Source organism: Microchirus variegatus, assembly GCF_963457635.1.
Source record: "Microchirus variegatus genome assembly, chromosome: 7".
Classification (NCBI taxonomy): domain Eukaryota; kingdom Metazoa; phylum Chordata; class Actinopteri; order Pleuronectiformes; family Soleidae; genus Microchirus; species Microchirus variegatus.
Genome location: NC_139808.1, coordinates 15,782,865 through 15,804,331, shown reverse-complemented (window position 1 = coordinate 15,804,331; position 21,467 = coordinate 15,782,865). Strand labels below are relative to the sequence as shown.

The following is a 21,467-nucleotide window of genomic DNA, read 5'->3' as shown; positions in this document are numbered from 1 at the left end:
AGTACAGCCACAGTTCAGTCCTTCTGTGGGATTCCTTATCCATCGTCATTCAACGGTGAACACATACACACACACACACACACACACACTGCAGAAGCAGCAGCTGGGTAAGTGCATACTAAGTAGCCATGTGCTTTCTCCGTGACCGTCAGGTGATTGGCCGAAAAAACAACAAAAGCTCTGGAATGTGAGATCACCACACCCTAACTAGGAAATTGACACGCACAATAAGCAGACATGTCATGCGTTTTAAACGTCTGACAGACCACCCACTAACATTTTCGTCCATTCTCGTCTCGTCAAACAGAAAACTCTCACAAGTCCCGTCATGTTTTAGTCATCAAAGAGCCATGTGTATCTCGTCACCGTCTCGTTATCGTCATGAAAAAAAGTGGCGTCAACGAAAAGATTTCGTCATCGTCATCGTTGACGAAAACAACACTGTTTCAAAGGCCCCCTTAGCCAATTCATCCGGGTTCTAGGCCTAGCATGGCACCAGACAAAATACTGAACTACACTGACAATGGACAGTCGTAAAAATAGTACAAGAGAGTTGATGTCATAGCTGGCTTGTTAGATATTAAAGACCAAAATGTAGCCACATACAGTAACACATCTTTACAATCACACACAAAGTTAAGCCTTGGCAGCCAGAAAGGAACGGAATAACATTTTTGTTTTTTTTCCTAATTCATCTGGTATTTGTGTGTGAAGGGGAAAGCAGCTGCATACAACCATGTGGGTATACAGTATAGCTGGTTGAATAATGTGAAAACAAGATTCCCTGTGTTGCGTATATCTCAAACTAACAGCACACAAATATGAATCCTGCTGTGTTCTTTTGCTTTTCCATCTGGGTAAAAAAAAAGACGAGCACATTGGATATAAATAAGAAATTGGGTTTAGAATGATTCTGATAAAATACTCATGTACTGGGGTGAGCTTGGATAAGGTCCTTGTAGCAGTATAGTTTGTTATAAACCAGAGTCCAAAATCATATTTCGTCTGTGTATACCGTAATCACAAAATACAACTTTGTTTTATCAGATTATTATTATTATTCATGTTTCTTTTCATCTCCAGTCAGATGTGTGTTGCTCCGTTTTGAGCAATAATGTGAATAAACTGAATAATATCCTGTGAATCTGATTTCAAAGTACTGTAGTCTGATGTCAGCTTGGTAACTTATTTCCAGTCAGGTGGTTTGTCAAAGGTCAAAACCACAGTCAAGTAAAAATGTGTTCTGAAAAACACATTTGCCAAGATCTATGCAAATATTAGAAAGACGTGGATAAATAATTGGCCAGAAAACTTTTCTCCCTCATTCTGTATAATTGGTGTCACAAAGACGTCACAAAGACCATCACATCCTCTTTGGATCTCTGTCTCTCTGCCTCCCTAATCATTCCGCCTCCATCTCTTGTGTGTGTGCCTCATTCCATTGACCTGGTCTGTTGACGTCAAATAAAGCAGCCAATACTTGCATGTTTGGCTCACTCATCTTCGACAGGACTGCAAAGAGCTGTTTAGGGGGAACATTAACCCCCATCCAACGACCCTGCAGTGGAGATGCTGTCCTGTTTAAAACGATGACTCTTATTTCAGTTGTTCGGCTTTTTCAGTGAGATGATGGTGTTTTATAAGGTTTTTGCACACTGATGTTTCAGTTATAGTCAACTGGAAACATTTGAAAAATAATTTCACAGAATGCTAAATTAGCCTGTATTTCCCAGTATATTGTTGTTTAGATCTCGTGTCAACCACCATCATTCCTGACCAGGAAGTGATTCATTTTATGTTAATCATAGATAGAGACAACTGCAAGAGTTTGCTCGTAAATTGAGACAACTGCAAACAGATTGGGGTATGACTGTGTACATAAATAAGCTTCCACAAAAAGTTTCAAAAGTGCTTTTACTGCTCAAACAATCTGGTTGTTTTGTCAGTTTGACGAGGTAAACATTACTTGCCGCCTCCGCCGAGCCCTGCTCTGCTGGTGTATACACACAAGTGCTCCCTCAGTCAGGACTGATACTATAGGACGCAGCATACAAATAACAGAAAAATAACATCATAAAAAAATAATAATGGAGTTTTGCTGTGGCTATACTGTGATCTTAACTTTCTATCTGTAGACAGAGAACAGCATAGCACTGGAACTGTTAGCGCTCTATCTGGTATGACCACTCCTGTGCTTCCGGATTCATTTGGGGGATTAGTGGCCTGTTGTGTATCACACTTCCCCCACCACTTGATCCAAAAACTCTGGGGTAATATGTCTAATTAGTGTGTTGGAGTTGCATATATTATAAATGTATGTATGGTGATTTTTTGCAGTTCCAGCAAGGACTTCTCTTTCTCTTCAACATCAGATTATTCCCTCCACCACCATTATTTTGATTCTACATTTGTGTCTGTGGTAATTAAATGCAGTAAAATGCCACAGGCATTAATTTACTGCACCACTGACTGAGGCGAAAACAGCATCATATATTTAGTAATTTAATTCATATTACTCTTCAGCTTTTATATTCACCTCTTTAAAAAAGTGGTTATAAAATGGATGCAAAATGTTCAGTACCTGTTCAGACAAAAGAAGAGTGACCTAATTATGTGTATGTATATAGAGATTATCTGCCCCCCAACACTATGTGAATGCATAAACAATAAGCAGCAGCAGTTTGGTGGCTCAGTGGAGTGAACTTTCTTCTGCACTTGGCCCAGTGCTGATAGTAGCACATGGGTTTATTAATGGGCATTCATCAGCAGAGCCGTGCCTCCAGGTGACATATCATAAACCTCTGAGCTGTAGCTTGCTTAGGAAAAGATGTATTCATAATTCACATGTAGCTCCTAAACACCTGAATATAACTTTTCACGCAATATCCCTTCTTGACTTTTACTGAAGGAGCTTATTCAGTAAAACAAAACTTTCATTTATACTGTCCGTTAAATGCTCACACCGAGATAATACATGATGGCGAGTTTATAGTTAGCCAGACATAAAGGGCGGGTTCCACTAAATCATGGCGTATATTCAGGGATGAAAGGGATGAGTCCAACTGACTTAGATGAAGTTGGAATGATTATTCACAATTTCATGAGTGAAGCAGAGTCAAAACACAAACAACACCTCATTCTAATCCTCTGAACTGGACACCAGTGTGTGTATGTTTGACATTCTCACATACTGTACATGGTGCAACACAGGGAAACATGAATATTAATAAACATGATTCATATGCTTACACACACACATACACACATACTTAATTTGACACATTAATAGTCTACTGGTGATTATACCAGACCATAACTTTGGAATAAATGTGCTCTATAATGTTGGTGAAATTTACATTTCTGTATAATAACTCACCTGTTGCAATGTAGTGTCACCAAATGAATGTCACACACAGCAGTAACATACTGGTTGAGCTACAGCACTTAGTTGAATATTTTTTTTTTTTATAAATGTGGCTTACATTATACTAGATAGGTCACTTCTCATGAAATGTCATGGATTCACACATTCATGGTGTTCCCATGGTCATACTAAAGCAAATAGTTTACTTTTTTACAAGGATAAATGAAGTGTTAAACAATATGAAGTGATGAAGGCTGTGTAGGAGTACCGGCACAATATTTGAAACAACTTTTTTTCCTCTGTGTACAAGCTTTTATAAGAGAATATAATCTGAAGTCATAGATACTTAACAAAGACTGTATTATATTCCTGGGAATGTTTTGTTCTTTTACACAAACAGCTGAGTTAATTAATTTCAGTGAACCTGCCATGAGCTGCGTCGCTCACAGTGCTGATTAATTCTGTCCCTAGCTTTCATGTGAAGTTCAACCTGAACGTGAACTCGACTCATACATTTGCATTGATGACATTTTTGGCAGTGCTGAGTTTAAAATGGCAGGAAGATTTTTCTTTAATTATTATTATTATTATTATTTTTGCATCATCATAGACACGGTGCAGCGTGCATGTAGTCACAAATTCACAAACATAATTTTATTTTACTTTTTAATGGATGCTACTGCAATAATCCCACACGACATCAGCAGAATGTCAGAGCAAACCTGTGTCTGACGCCCTACTGGAAAGGGAAATGGATATGCAGAAAATAGAGGTTAAACAGAACATTAAGATGCAGTGATGGACAGGCAGAGAAAACGGTGTGGTGTCAGCTGACAGCATGTGCACACAGCAGTGTCATCCTGACAATGAAGCTCGGTCATCAAATGAAAAGCAAACAGCAGAAACGCTCCAATCCACTTAGGCTCTCAGGAAACTGAAAGACTGAAACCAACTCAGGAATATTAAATGGAAAACATGGAGATGAGTGTGCACTTGTCCAATATGTATAAGGATTATATTGTATAATATATATGGACATGATTCACTCTCAGTGGGAAGAAAAGCCTCCAGGTATTATGTGATTAAATATTTACTCTATATGTTAAGACTAAGAAGTTAAATATAGGGAAACAGCCTTTCAAAAACAATTCGCACTTCAAGAGATGGCTCTTAATTTGACAGCCCATGCTAGTTTATGAAGGAGCTGCCAAAGATATTAAATAAAATACCGTCTGGTGAATTTAGTCACTTATTTATATCTGTTATTCAGGTTACAGTGAATTATATTAAGGAGGGTTAATTGGCAGAAGAAGTTCAGCCTTCTTGCACCCGCGACATTATCTATAGCAGCCTGGACCTGAATTTTTTTTATTTTGAAGTGAATGTTTACCACACAAATGACAAGGAGAGGCTCTACCCACATAAATGTGATGCACGAACCAATAAAGAACAAGAAGGAAACAGTCGAGTGAGAGTGACAGAGTGGAGAGACTTCTGAAAGTATTTATATCCTCCTCATTGTTGCCCTGTGCAGTCTCACCATTAAATGTCATTGAGTTTTAACACTGGACCTTAATCCAGGATTTGTTATAGCTGTAAAAGAGGGAGCTGTCATTCGCAAAGGAAAGTCAACCTTTAACACACTGGTTGATCGGAGTTCATAGATGAAGTATACGGACGCTGCTTCACAAAATGAAGGTCAGGAAAACTCGGAGCATACAGACAGCACACTCGTCAGAGCAACACAAATGGCTGCTACAGGAATTTTTTGCTAAGAGCAAAAACATATTTTAGGAAACATAAAAGTATGTGAGTCACTCTTCTTCCAAAAGAACAGTCATGCAGTTCATGGTATGTGAGAGCAGCAAGAAGTCAGAGAGTACAGTTCACGCTCCTTCTTCGTGGTTTGTAATAAACATTAAATGTGCAGAATATAAACATAAAAACCTGTTATGTTCGGCTCAAATTACCCAGCCTGAAAATAAGTAGTACAGGTCAGTCCATGGGCAGTTTATTTCACTGTATTTGTTCTGTTGTAGTCAGCCTGAACTATAGATATTCAGAGGATTAGTTTCCAGCAGTGGCAAGAAAAACTTATCCTGGAAAAAACTATGGAATAATATTTGGAAGAGCCTGTTATCCTGAAATAATGCAACACAGTTAAGTCCTGATTAGAAGACAACCAACTGTTATGTCAGGATAATGTCCCTCACTATACTAGGCGTTCTAAACATGTTTGCGATTGTTGTAAAGTAGCTAGAGTAGGTGCCATTATGGACACAGGTACGTCTCCTCAGAGCCGCTGCTGTGCCATAATAAGCATGAGCAAAACAAACCGTTTTTGTATTATTATTTTAAAGTGATCTTATAGAAACATAATTATGGGCTGTGTATTCAATTTCTGACCATAATCCAATAATTCAATTGCATCATCACAATGACAAATATTAAGCCATTTAAGCCATAAGAGTGACAATATTTTGAGTCAAGAATGTTTTTTTCTTTAAGTTGGTAATCTTGAATTCTTGAAAATTTCATAATTCAATTGCATTGTGTGTGTGTGTGTGTGTGCTCTGTGTTTGTCACCTGTTTGTATGAGACGGAGATCGGTTTGCTGAAGATGATCCACTCCACCACCTTACTGCAGGGCGGTGTGGTAAGGGAGCCAGTGTAGCGATAGTAACTTCCTAGCGAAGACGGCAGCAGGTCCTTCAGCACAAATGGCTCCAGAAACGTCTCTTTCTCTGTATGAAAGAGTGCGGAGCAAAGGGTTAAAATCAATACAACAAGAAATACACAACACTGTTTCTCTCGAAACTACGGCTTTCTGGAGCAGATCCAAGTGCTACTGTTTCACAGCCTTTAGGCGGATGCTATCGATTTCATTTGCATTGTGTCGGGCCGTGTTCAGCGTCCCCCTAGTGACGGACATAATTGTGCAGAACATCTACAGCACCTGCAGCATCACATCGCCAAGCACAAATGTTGACACAGTGGAACGATTCACCGACAGTGTTTGCTCTGAACAAAAATCACCACTGATATGGAACACAGTCGGGTCTGTAATGTAATGATAACCGAGGCTTCAACTCTGTTGACTTTTTAAATTATTCTTTTTCGACTGAGAATACAGATCACACAGAAATGATAATGTTATTTACGCAACACACGTTTTTTTTTCCCCATTTGGCTGTCCTTGAGCTCCCTCTGGCCTCACAAGACAGAATCCTGTATGTAATGTATTGTGTTTGTGGTAGACATTAGTAGCATACGGTGCATTGTTAGAATAGTGTTACCTGATCTGAGCTGTTTAGTTGCATGACGGTGCAAGTTTGAGAATTTCTCTCTGACAGAGTTATACTTTGCATCTGTGATAGTCCATCCATCCATTTTCTACCTTTTCCCAGGGCCACAAATTCAACCTCACTCTCACACCTATGGTCAATTTAGAGTGTCCAATATACCGAATCCCCATATTGCATGTTTTTAGACTGTGGGAGGAGAAAACCCACACACACAATAGTGCTAACCGCTACACCAACCATGTGGCCCTTCTGTGATAGTCATGAAGAAGAAATATACAGTCACTTTGGGTCAAGTTAGGTAAGCAGGTTGTGGGTTTTCTTCAAACCAAAAGTTAGAAATGGCTCAATCCCCAGCTCCTCTGCCAAATACCCTGAACCTAAATTGCTCCTCATAGCTGTATCAGCAGTGTCTTAATGGCACAACTGAGGTGTTAAGCAATTAGAATGGTGTTTGGGAGAAGTGCTACGTAAAAACAGATACAAGATACACAGTTTGTTTCTCTGTGTCTTGTAGCTGAGTTATCTAGAAAATCAGAAACACCACCTGGATTCACATGAAATGAGTCTAAAATAACATTTCAAAACAAAGTCACTTTGAACACAAATCTTTGGACTGCTTTATTTTTGATATTGATATTAATCCCCTCTCTTCTAGGCCAGCATGGGAACAACAATTAACATAAAACTGTTGCTGTCTTTTCAGGTTTAAGTTAAATTGTTCAACTTTTCTGATGTGGTTCCCAATCAATTTGAATTATTACCAGTTTGAAGTCTTTGCACCATTAACATCAAATAAACAGTACACAATTGTGAGGTGAATTTTCACGCACCCTCTCGATTCACATTGAGTGCAATGCAATTAAGCAATTAAACTACAAGGACCAGAAAGTGGAGTTAGCGTCTTAAAATAATGAGTTGATAGTCATTTATTTTACTTGATGAAAATACATAGTAAAGAACAAAAAGAGCTCAGAGGAGAGTCCACTTGGTTTACAAACTTCAATATTAACACTTTCTGAAGTCTGTCAGCCAGTTTATGGAAAGCCCTGTTTTTTCTAAACAGGCTGTAGGTATTTGCCAATTTGATAAATCTTTATGTCACATCATTAACAATACACATTCTGATTGGTGAGGAAAGGACTTAAGGAAAACTTTACTTTTACTTTTTACCAAAATCTATTCTGGTCTATAAAAAAATAAAAGGTGCAATACCGCTCAGCAAAAGGCAATGAAAAAAGGCTTTATCTCTTCAAAATGTTCTAAAGGTCAATAAATATTTCATCCGTAATTTAATCATCACCTTAATAGCTCACGACTAATCTTCTTTGGTACAATTGTGGAAAGAAAAGGTTGATGAAAAGGATGAAGCGAAGAGAGAAGTGTGAGTGCAAAAGTGACAGAAGAGAGGACAGAAGTGAACTGTCAAGCAATGGGAGAAGTGTGGGGAAAAAAAAAGATTATGAGAAAAGATGAGAAGAAAGGGAGAATTTGGAGGAGGCATTTGAATATTTCAAAAAAACATGTAAGGAATACATTAAAAATAAAGTGTTAAAGAGAATGGACGGGTGTCTGTAATTCAAATGCATGCAGCAGGGGAAGGTTACTTAAGAGGGACACAATGTCTTTATCAGCAAAATAGACAATCCCCTTCCTCTTTGCCATTCCACTCACATGGTCTGTCTCCCTCTGCCTTCCCCAAAGCAAACTTCCAAGGAATCCATGCAATACAGCAGCAGTCAGTGAGAGGAGGGTGGGGGGTTGGCGAGAGTGTACTTGGGGAATGGAAAATGATGACGTGGGCCTTCCTCAAAATTCATACATCAGAATCAGTAGCTCTCAAGTATCTACTGAACACACACTTTCACAGACATGTCTCACTTCCAAAGCTCAAAGCTGAGGAAACGCACGAGGGGGGGAAAACAAATGCATCTCACTCACGTATGCTCTTGATGCCACATGCAAGCAAACAGAGCTTAAAAGAGGAGGCAATTTAATGCAGTAGGGTGGATTGTGCGACAGCATCGGTGTGCGGGTCCTCTTTGGCAGCAGTGAGGGTGCAGAAGGGCCCAAAGAAGTGAACATTAGTTCTTGCGCAGCAAGTATTTTAAGCTCCAAGCCTCCGGCAAGGCATCAGAACAGCTGTCCGTTGGTTTAATCGTCCCTCTGTGTCCTCAGTCAAGTCTTAATATTTCATTCCTCAGTGAAGGAAAATCACACACGTGTTCAGCACAGAGTCACCCAAGGACTTTGAGTGTGCGTGACAGTATATGGTGCCAGTATTGATCTCGAATGCTGCCATAGCACTATTGTCTTGATCCAATTTGTTGCGGGGATCCAAAGAATTTGAAATATTTGCGATGAAACCGTTATAGAAACCATGATGTCTTCACGTAACAACAACTCTTTGAAACACACGTTTGTTTTCTCCAGATTTTACAAATTTCAGTGCCACCTGAGAAGAACACTCACGAAAGCATGACGAAGGTGGTCGAGTACAAGTGTCGTGCCCCTTCCTCCCATACATCATGTAATAAAGAGTGGCATGATTTGTCCCATTTATTATATGGGAGCACCATCCATCAATTGCTAAATTACATTGTCATGAAATGACCATTCAATGAATTCCAGATCGGCAAACATCATAATGTCTTATTAGTAGTGCACTGTAAACCCGAAGACTACTACTAACTCAAAAGTATTGTGAAAACAGCAATCAAAATCCGCTATAAAGTCAACCCAACTTTAAATTACTAAGTGTTCCTAACGAGGAATGTAGTTATAATTTCGTGCTACTTTTTTTGTCTGAGTGAGCATCACTATCTTACTCAAAACCTTTGAATGCTCGGATGCGTGCAACGTAATGACGTCAGTGCGTCACTACGTTGGCGGGACCGAACGAGGCAAAATCAAACCAACATGGCGGTCCTGAAGCGAGGGGACTGCAACGGTTGCTGAAGTTAAGAAAACTTGTAAGTATGGGGGTTAATTCTTCTAAAACTCGCCTGCATGTTGTTAAATTGCATAAATGCCACAACGAAATCGTAGTTTGTGTTTGTCTGCGTTTTTTTTTGTAAACATTCACCGTAACACGCGGTCACAGTTACCGGTCTTTGGTGAGGACGTGTTGAGTGCAATAATCATAACTACGATATATATTTTCAGTCGACGGGTTTTTTTTCTTTATACATGTGTTTGTGCTGGTAATGTTAACATTTGGTTGAGAATTAGCCGGTATGGTCTGGTAAACCTCAAAGGGGGGAGGCTGCTCGTTTGTGTATAATTGGAGCAGACGAATGTTAAACTATTCAGGCTATTGTACATCCCACAAAACCGCAGATAACGTCACGTTTTGAGAAAAAAGCAATATTCCTGTTACTTGTTTCTCACGTGCCAGCACTTATGGTTGTGTGTGTGTGTGTGTGTGTGTGTGTGTGTGTGAGAGAGAGAGAGATAGTGAGTGAGTGTGAGGGACCGAGACACGAGTGGTGACTAAATAATTGTCTTTCCCTGTAGACTGAAGTTGGTACCCAGCACAAGTCATCCTTGGCAAACAAGGTAATATTTATGTTCATTTTTAATATAAAGGTGTATCCATTAACTGTGTTGATGATAATTGTCTTTTCTTTAACTGTGTTTTTTGGTGAGGCCGATAATGCAGTTTTCTATGTTTAAAGGGATAAAATAAATTACTACGAAGGCAAATGTCATCCCTAATTGTAAACTATAAAATAAACTATAATAAAGGCTAGGCTATATATGTTGCACAGTTGTTTAGTCTTTTTCATCAGAAAAATAGCTTAGTCCACAGCATTTAACAAAGACTGGTTAGGGTTCACAATCTGTGTTTTAAAATGTATAAATTACTTAATGTATTTTTTAGCTAAAATATTCTATTTAGAAATTTGGACTGCATTATTTGAGAGGTGACAGAGTACTATTTTATGTCATCCCACAGGATCAAACACCTGAGACAAGTGAAGAGCAGTGAATGGCACAGAACCTCTATGGTAAAAATTGATCTTGAAAGAAAGACACTGAAGACAACTTTTGTATGAGTAATGGAGTGGAAGTGCAAATTGTGTACTATGTCTGCAGACACCCGGGCACAGTTATTCCGGCACTATCGCTTGAAACACAGCCATTATTCTAGAGTTAGCCCTCTACCATGTCTCCATGACTCTTGTATTTGTACATTTCTGTCCTTTAATGCATTGAAAATTCATTTGTCACGGTTTCACAGAGATGTGTGTAGGCCGAGTGCAAGTGACGGAGCACAAGCAGAAAGGGCAGCTTTTACCTGTTCTGTCTGTAACTTGAAACAGCCCTTCTCACAAGAAACATTGTTCACTCATTTAAGAGGCCATTTAAAAAAACGTGAGACAATAACATGCCCATTTAAAAACTGTAATTACAGCACAAATGTGTATTCTTCTTTTAATACGCACAAAAGTAGGGTACATGCAAATAGTTCAGACTTTTGTGATGAGATAGTTTCAACAGAAAATGCTACTGTAAATGCTGCTGAACTTGATTGTGAAGATATTTCCCTATCCCAGCATGCAGACACATTTAATAATCCTGAGGACGACAGTGTAAGTGACTCCAGCCAGCTGAGAGCCCAGTTGCGCCATAATCTCTCCTCATTATTCCTCAAGATGCAAACTGTTCTCCACGTTTCTGACATGGCAACTCAGGAAATAGTCGATCATCTCAGTCAGATATTTTCCTTGTCTGAGCCTCTCATCAGGGATACTGTAAAAGAGACACTACAGAGGCATGATATCTCTATTGCTGAAGCTACCCTGAATGATTTAGTAAATGAGGTTATGAACACAAATGTTTTTGTCAGTGCCACAACTAAAGGGGAGGAGATGTCTACCAAAAAACGAAGAAAAACATTTGTTGAGAAAAATTTCCCTGTTGTGAAGCCAGTGCAGTACGAGTTGCAGCCTGGATGCAGAGTAGCCTATGTCCCTATTCTCCAGGTGATCCAGGAAATGTTTAAACACACAGACATCCTGGAAAGAATTAAGGAAACAAAGATGTCACAAAAAGGCTATTACGCAAGCCACCAAGATGGTTCATATTTTCAAAATAATAGTTTGTTGTCTTCCTTGGAACTCTCACTGCCAATTTTATTGTACATTGATGATATTGAAATTGCCAATCCTTTAGGCACTTCAAGAAAAATACACAAACTGTGTTCAGTTTACTGGGTGCTTGCAGATCTACCACTTAAATACAGATCAGCGCTGCATGTTATTCAGCTAGCAGCAATTTGTAAAGTCCCTGATGTCCAGAAGTATGGATACAAAACAGTTCTCCGTCCTCTGTTACAAGACCTTTGTACTCTTGAACAAGACGGTGTATTTATCGAGTCTCTTGGCCAGTCAATTCAAGGTACTGTTCTTTGTGTTGTGTCTGACAACCTAGCAGCACACGCATTAGCAGGCTTCATGCAATCCTTCCGTGCAGGACACATTTGTCGTTTTTGCAATGCCACACGAGACCAGATTCAGTCTCATGAAGTTGGAGACGGTGAATTTTGTCTGAGGACCAAAGCCAGTCATGACCGTAATTTGCTGGCTGTTATGCAAGGGGATGAGAGTCACAGTGCAGTTGGTGTCAAAGGGGATTGTGTCTTGAATGAGAGTTTACAGCATTTTCACACAACCACTGGCTTCCCACCTGATATTTTGCATGACCTATTTGAGGGCATTGTGCCAGTAGAGTTGGCCCTCTGCATTCAGGAGATGATAAGGCTTAAATACTTTACTCTTGAGGGGCTAAACAGAAAAATCATGTCATTCCCATACGAAAACTCGGATAAAGTTAACAGACCACGGCCAATTTCAAAGACCTTTGCCAGAAAGCGGTCAATTGGTGGTAATGGTCACGAAAACAGCACACTGTTACGACTACTGCCATTGATGATAGGCCAGACAGTTCCTGATGGAGATAGGGCTTGGACTATATTGATGGATTTAAAGGATATCGTTGAACTAGTCCTGTCCCCAACATTTGATGATGAATCTATTGAGTATTTGAAGACCAAGATTCAGGATCACAGACGAATGCTTCAGGAGGTTTTCCCTGAGTTCAGACTGCGCCCTAAGCATCACTATTTAGAGCACTACCCAAATCTGATTCGTTGTTTTGGACCGCTTGTTCATTTGTGGACTATGAGATTCGAAGGAAAGCATAGGTTTTTCAAGCGTGTAATACACGATACACAAAACTTTAAGAATGTGTTGAAAACCCTAGCAACACGGCATCAGCACATGGTAGCATACTACCTCAGTGCACCCTCATTTTTTAAACCACACCAGCAGGCATCAAATGTCTCTTCAGTCTTGGTCTCAGTGCTTCCAGATGTTGCAAAACAGTACATTAGACAAAAAACAGACAGCAGTATGATATACAGCACGTCAAATATCACTTTGGATGGCACCATGTATGATGTTGGGAGGTTTGTATCTGTGGGACAAGAGGGAGGACTGCCTCAGTTTAGCAGGATTGAGCAGATCCTACTTGTTGACAGTGATGTAATGTTTCTATGCAGGGAACACAAGTCATGTTACATTGAACACTTGCGATCGTACAAACTTTACCCTGGAAATTTAACTGTCAACAACATATTAGAGCTTAATGACAGCTCACCACTCTCTGCGTACCATGTTGAAGGACAACTTCTGTTGACACCAAAGCGCTTCATACAGCTGCACAGAAAGTAATTTATACCTTGTGCTCAAACTACAAAGCAGCTGAATATTGAGTTGATTTTAAGATGAAAGTAATGTTTTATCTAAATCAAATATCTAAATTATTATTCATTTTCATGTTTTTGATTGTGTGAATGAATGTGTAAATATTATTTTTCAGACTAAGTTATGTTGTTTCATTACCTACCAAATTTGATAACTGTTCTCTCTCTTGATGTTTCAGCTGATGCCATGCCCCAAAAGTACCTTCTTCGGGTCTACATAGCCACTGATGTGGCTGTGAAAGTGACTTTGAATGAGAGGCCAACATCAGTTGATGAGCTCATTGGCATCTTGAAAGAGAAAGTTAAGCCAAGGCTGGACTTTGAATTCGAGTTACAGTATGAGGATCCGGACTTCGGAGGAGAGCTCTGCTGTTTGGTTGACGTACAAGACCTGCCAGAGAAAAGCACGCTTCGTGTTGTTAGATCAGAAGGTGATCAAAGTTCATGTAGTAGTTCGGACACGGATATCCTGCCTCATGTGCCTGCAAGTCAACGGCAAAAAACATGGCCTGATGTTTTCCCTGTCCCAACTTTTTCATATGAAGTTGAACATGTCTTGCAAGAGGGGAACAGTGTTTTTGAGAGCTCTGGAAATAGTCTAAAATTAAACAGAGCACAAAAACACAACATTCTACAGAGTATGGCCTCCTTAATGTACTCTTTTAAACCATACCCAAGCGACAGGGATGTAGGCATGGCAGCTGAAGCCCTGGTTAACGCTCACCCATGTCTGAAAGAGCCGGGGAGTGCAAGTGGGTGGTACGGATGGAAAATTAGCCTGAAATTTAAAATGGGAAATTACCGTACCGTACTGGCAAGATCTGGATGCAAGGAGGTGTCCGTAAATACAGGGAAAAGAAGCAGGAATAATCCAGAGAAAGCACATCCCCACTCGAACATTAAAAAAGCCAGAAGGGCTGAAGTGAACTTTCTTCCAAACTTCCCAAGAGGACAAAACACGGACAGTTTGGAGGAAATGAGAATACAGATGAAAGCTGAATTGGATAGAGCCGACAGAAACCTACAATCAATAGAGAAACTCATGCAGACGACCTTTGCACTTCGTCGTCAGGAAATTGTTCAGGGAGACCCATTGGTGAAGGACTTTCTGGAGAGATGGCCTGCCCTTCAGGTCCAGTCACAGGTAAAAAAATAATAATAACCAAAACAAAACGGACTCATAGTGTCTGCTAATCTTCAACTGTCTTTTTTTGTACTGGCTATTCATTTTAAAAGGATAGTACACCCGTCAAATGTGACTATGAGGTATATCTCTTTGGTGTTTTACTCACTGGTGTTTTTCATATACTTTGTGTGTCATTGTCATTTTGTAGGTCTGTGCTGAGTTCCACAGGATCACCAACGTAAATTTGCGGAACCAGTTTTATGCTGAACTAGATCGGCGCAGTCCGCAGCTCATCGGACTTTATAGACAGAAGGCAGCTCGTACCGGAAGTGTGGCAGAAGCACTGCGAGACATCCTACAGTATTATGAAATTGAGGTGAGTTGAAAAAAAGTCCAAATTCTATCCACATGGAACAGCTGGCTCCCAGGTTTGTCAGTATTTACTACCACTATCATTACTATATACTACTGCTATACATGGGGCAGTCCTTCACTTTTAACTCGTTCTCAATTAGTTATCCTGTATGTACATATTTTGCACAGTAAGTCATGTCGGCAGCAAAGGGCCCCTGGTTTTTTCTCATGCGTTTCTGTTTATCCACCCAGGATGTGCATGATATCAACATGAAACGCACTGTAGCCCTTCGTGCTCTCTCAGTATACCTGCGGGAGGAGGACAAACAGTTTTTCAAGACTTGGAACGTAAGTCTATATATTTATATAAAAGATGTCATCACTAATCACCTTTTACCATTGGAACTATTTTGAAGTGCCTTGGTGTTGCAATTATGGCCCTAAGACTTCTTTCTCTCACCATCACATACACACTCCTATGTTTCTTTGTCTCTCTGACACACATACACAAGTTAAGATGCCACCCCCAGCAGAGGTCCCAAGGATTTCTCAAAATGTTAAATACTTAATTGTTGAGTGGGCAGCTGTAGAAAAGTGTTCAGAAATACTTACCAGTGAACTTTTGCATTATGACTATTGTGAAATACCTATCCATGTTCTTGCTGAGTAATGATAACTCGACAAGAAATATTGACCTGTTGCAAAAAATTCAGTTGTCTGATTCATTCAAGCTAACCATATTTGAATTCTCTATTTGCATTTTCCAGAGTGAGGAATCTGAGGAACCAGACATCAGTGACACTCCTGTTGGTATTCTCACGGTGGTCACAGAGAGAAGTACATCTCCAGTTCACTTCAGTCCTGTAAGCACAGCCATTGTGGTTGAAGATGAGTTCGTTATGATGGACATTGCCACGTTTGCCGATGCATATGTGTTACTGTTTGGGCTGGTTTATGCTTTGCATCTGGACTACCCAAAGAAGCTTGTTAACACGTTCACCTTCATTCAGAAGGTACTCATGGGGTTGGATGATGGTGCACCACTCAAACCTTCTTTGGCCCGTTTGAAAAATGACCTGCTAATGACAATGTAGAAGTTGTGGATTTGACAGCATGTTTGTTGTTGAAATGAAAATGAGGTTTAAAGCTGTGTTTGCGCTTCTCTGTGTGTCTGTGTGTCTGTGTGTGTGTCTCTGTCTCTGTCTCTGTGTGTGTGTCTCTGTGTCTCTGTGTGTGTGTGTGTGTCTCTGTGTGTCTCGGTGTGTGGATACACATCGACTTCCCAAAGTGCACCAGGGTGAGTGCAGGAAAACCACGATGGACCAAAAGGGTCTTTCAATCGTTTAGATACAGAAAAAAAACAAGTTTTTGTTGGCCTCTATGTAGGCATAGATTTTTATATCTTTTCAAATTCCTTTTTGGTTATTAATGTATTTTTTATTTATGTGCACTTATCTTGACATATTTACTTTTTCATTATTAATGTAATTTAATTTATTTTTTATTCATTTAAAATTATTTATTTCCTTAAGTTATCTTTTTGAAATAGAATGGCCATAGATGTAAAATAAGATGCTGTTTTGAAAGGCCATACCTTTACACTGAGCACAAGTTCCCAATGCTTTTATCACTTGGATACAAATATTTGTAGTGATTTACACATAACCATACAAACCTGTTTTTATATAATGTTTGTGTGGATATATATGTTTAATGTTCTCTTTCATGATATGCAAGGTTTACATTTTCAGATTGTGCATTTGTTGGCCTGTTTACAAATGGTATAGACTTGATGTCTTTATTTTTTGGTATCCTTATTGTTTAATCAAAATTCAAATCTTTTATAGCGTAATTTGGAAGTTTAATGGCCATGGATAAACGATTTTAAGATGCCATACTTTTTATATTGTGCTCTTGTTCTTGCACGTTTAATGCATGTTTGCACAGATTTATGCACACACCCATACAGATGTTTGTATGCTTACAATTCTGTTGTTGTGTCCAAAGTGGTTTGGAGTAAAATACATTTGAATAAAAACACTGAAATATTCTACATTTGTTGTGTGAAGAAGTTTATTTGAGTATTCTGAACCTAAAAAAATACTAATTTATGAGCTGTGTAAAATTATCTTTTTGGTTACTAAAAAGTATATTTTTTGAGTTTAATTAAGTACCATAGCATCAGAACAAGTAAGTACAAAGAAATTAAAAATGTATACAAATTAAAACAAATGTTTTAAGTACTATACACTCACAAATAATGTTATATTTGAGTGTAAATTATTTAAAAAATATAAGTACTCCAAGTTTAAATATTCTAACTTAACTTACTCAAAAACTTTGAGGTAATTGGTTTCCACAAAAGTTTTGAGTATTCCAAACTTATTCGGGTTTACAGTGTGCTATGAATCAGTGCAATATATATATAAATATATTAGTATGCATCTGTGTATTCAACAAATGGCTGAAAGGCAATGACATTGTTACAATATATGTATTTTTTTAATTTTCATGTTGAGCTGAATGGATTATAGATGGGAACTGTCATAACAAATATCCTCTTTTGTTTTGTCAATAGTTCTACATATCAAAATGACATGACTAACACGAGCGAGTTTCTAATTTCACAGATCAAACAGGTAGCAGTAGTTTTACACTGGTTCAGTGCTTAGACTTTTTTATATTTCATTTCCATGAGCCTGTGATGCACGTTCATTTCAGTTGCAAGCGTTCTCCTACACAGCCCATTATTAACGATGAGTGTCAAACTGCATTTGATGTTTGTCACCGGGGTTTCCATGAGCATCATTAAGGATCTCTGATGAAATAGTGTAAAAAATGGTTTCCTTTATTTCTAAACCTCTTAAAAACAGCGCTGCAGTATGGATCGTTTTTGCGGTTTTGGAGGGCCAGTGACACACATCGTTTATTTAAAAGATGACACGTTTCACTTCAAACTCCTGGTATGTTATGGTAATTTGGAGAACAAAAGAAGCAGGGACTCGTTTATCCGCACTGCAGTTAGATTGCTTCATTTGCACACAAAATGAGGTGGCATTTTTTTTTTTTGCATGGATGAGAACTTTGTATTTTGCAGCGATAAGTGGATTTTTACTGCAAAACATGGCACTAATGACTCCCTCTACAGTCTAATCAACAGATGGTAAATGCTGAGATTCATTGTGTGGATTTTATTAGGACTTTTTTTTTAAGTTTGCCTCTTCTTAATTGTGTTTTTCCACCATAGCTTATGTGCATAAATAATGCTTCACATTACAATATATTTTACACTATAATACAGCCAATTTTAAATATCTCAACTTCTGACAAATATGAAATATTTGTCAGAAGTTGAGATATTTAAAATTTATGTTCATATTCCGCAAGATGTGAGTGTCATGTTTTACTGTCACCAATATACTTGAAAAAGACATTTTGGATTGAATGGATTAATTATTTCCATGCACGCTTTTATGTTTGTTTTGTAAGTTGGAGTAATGATTAACTTCAGGAAGGAGGTTGACGGAGAAATAGCTTTCAAATGATCATATATCAACTTCAGGTGGATTTGTTAAGCGTTGGGAATAAGCTCAGCTTTGCTTTATATAAGTCTGATTACAAGTCTTGTTATATCGAGCATGTCGGGCAACCAGCATGGAAATACTATATGATCAGGAAAATAACCAGAAAGAGACGTTTACAACATGTAATCTGTGGTTGAGAAATAATTTTATAATCTTCATAAAATTGCATTCAATTCCTTATTAAATCCAAGCTCAGAGCTCATTTCCTCTTCTGCCACCAAATTGTTCTTTAGAGGACTATTTAAGGCCTCATGCCAACACTTAAATCTTCCTTGTCATCAGACACTAGAAAAAAAAAGTATACTCTAACTATAGCCCCTTAGATTGAAGAAGTTATGATCTGTGTAAAATAGAGAAATCCAGTTTGAAATGAATCAATTAAAAGATATATAAGCAACGGGTTTGCTTTATTGATCATGGGGAAACTATCCATCCCAGCAGGTTTGTGTCCCAGGATTCATTGTGGTAAATGACACCCAAACATTAGAGGAATACACTTCTGAACAGAAGCAGCACAACTCATGACATTTCGAATGACCAGGCAAAGGATTTTTGGATATTAATAATAAATCAAAATGTCTGACTCTTGTCGGTCTCTGACCTGAGATGGGGAGAAACTGACTCCATTTTGCCCTGATGAGAAACTGAGTTTGTCTGTGAATGTGCTTAAGTTTCTAACTGTCTCCTGAGCTGGAGGAGAAAGATAAATACATGCAGAGTAGACTGGCACACTGCATGTCGATGGACTGTGGAATATTTAGGTCCTGAATGCTCAGTATAGTGCAGTGCATGCACAAAGAGAAAGTGGGGTTGCTATTGTTGAAGTGTAGCATTTAGCCGTGTACTTGCTCACCGCTTCGTAGCAACGCCGTGTGATTTGCTCTGTTTATCTACTCGGGTGTCAGTGCTCCTGCTGCTCTCATGTCACAGTCGTTAAATGAAGCCCTTCCTCCTTGCAGGCACAAATTACAAGTCCATTAATTCACTATTTTACTCACTGCATGCAGTCTCCGCTGACTTGGCACTGTGTGACCCTGATTGGCAATTAATTTTTAAAGGGCGTACATGGCTCATGGTGGTTTTCCCCTGATTTAAGGAGGTGTGTCGACCCTGTAGCACTTGTATTGGAGTTCGAAGAAGAGACATTATGTTACTAGTTTCTGTCTACTTCAGTTTATCTGCACTGCTGATGATGACTGAATTGAAGGGAACTCTCCTTCACATCTACCTGATGTGGATCCAGTGCAGTGTTCAGTTTGTCCAGGATTGTCCAAATTTAAAAAGTTCCGAGTCACATCTGTATCTGTAAATCTGTATCATTACCAAACTGTGCCCCATTTTTTTCTTCGATCACAATCAAACTAGCTACTTATTTTGTTTCATCATGTTCTGACCCGTCTTTAACTATACCCAAAACAGTAATAACTAAAGTGTGGTCTGTGCAATTTGGGAACAAGTGCAGTATACGCGGCCATCTCCAATATTGGTGGCCACCTTCTTTCTCTCCCTTTTGTATATATCAATTAATGATGATATAGGGTACGTTGCTTTTATTGTATTTATTGATTGTGATGTGAGATGCACCACTGAGACCAAAATAAATTTCCCAAAGGAGACAATGAAGAGCATTGTATCATGTGATAACTGAGGAGGCATTTTCATAATATCAAAACAATTGATTTAAGAGTAGCATAGCACCAGAGATGCTAAATAACATTATGATTTCAAAATATGTTGTATATATTTTTCTATATATTTCTATATATATTATAAATGTACAGTATGACTCACACAGCTGGGTGTGACTCATATCTTTATTTTTGAATACAACAGCACAGTCCAATAGTCACACAATGTTGTTTGCTGTAGATATATGAAGCTTGTAAATAAGGTTTTATTGCTGCCCAGCTTTCTAGTCCCGCCTTGGCAGCAGAAAACAATGTAAGGTATTTTATTTCCGCTTTCACTTAACATGTAACTCCTGTGATTTTTTTTTTTCCAAACGTGTGTTAGAAATTAGAAAATTCAAATGAATAGCATAGTGATCACTGTGCTCCTCTTCCTCCTCCTTCTCCTCCTCACTTGCCATTTCTCATCTTTCACATCATCCCACAGCATCATTATCAGTTGTTGCATCTGCCTCCCAAAAGCCCCTGCACACTGTTCAAAGACGGTGGGATCTTCTCTTCGCTTCCAAAGCCTTTCATAAGTCTGCTATGCAAATCAGGTTGGGCTTCATATATATATATATATATACTGGGCTGATTTCACATGGATGGCAAGAAGCCACTCACTGGCTTGCTGGTCAGAGGTCATTTGTTCCCGGCGAGATTTCATGTAAAATGCAACAAGGCATGAGGTACAAAGACAGTAGAGTCAGCCCTTTCGTACATGTCTGCCAGACAAGTCAGGCAACAAGAGGAGAGAGAGTGCTGTGAAAAATTTAACCACCCGCTGCTTAGTAGAGTAGCTCTAGTGGAGACAGGGAAAAATTAACCAGCCACCCCTTCCTGTGGGAGGGATAGGAGTGCGGCCTTGATTGAACTTGAGTAGTCTTTGTGTTAGATGAATTATGGAGGCAGGACATGTTTTTCCAAGACAGCTGATCAGGAGATAAAGTGCAAGTATCATGCAGCGAGGTTTTATCAAAGTTTTATTTGTATATGCGGAATCTCTGAATATTCACTCTGAAGCTGTTCTGTTAGTTGTGAGGCGAGCAGAGCCCTGAGAGGTGGGTGGGTCGGGGTAGCAAGAACATCGCTTTAGGACAAATGTTTTTATCATGACAGGGATGATCTTCGGGGCTGAGTGTGCGAGACAACCGGTTTTAACTGAGGGCATGCAGTGTGAACAAAAAGAGAGAGAAAAAAAAACCTTGTAAAAAACCCTCTGATTTGTTATGAGAAGAAGAAAAAGAATCATCCCTAAAGTCCTAATTTATTGTGTGAAAATACTTTTGTTGAGGCAC

The 21,467-nt window shown here is 39.0% G+C and overlaps 1 protein-coding gene across 1 annotated transcript in view; it reads right to left on the bottom strand.

The window, feature by feature from the left end:
* The window catches only part of LOC310929584 (receptor-type tyrosine-protein phosphatase gamma-like), a gene marked incomplete at its 5' end in the record, with an annotated part of 392,250 nt that overhangs the window by 66,619 nt on the left and 304,164 nt on the right, over window positions 1-21,467 (bottom strand). The window contains one exon of the mRNA XM_083892388.1: window positions 5,951-6,108. Coding sequence (XP_083748514.1) covers window positions 5,951-6,108 — 158 coding nt within the window. The remainder of the gene's footprint in view (window positions 1-5,950; window positions 6,109-21,467) is intronic.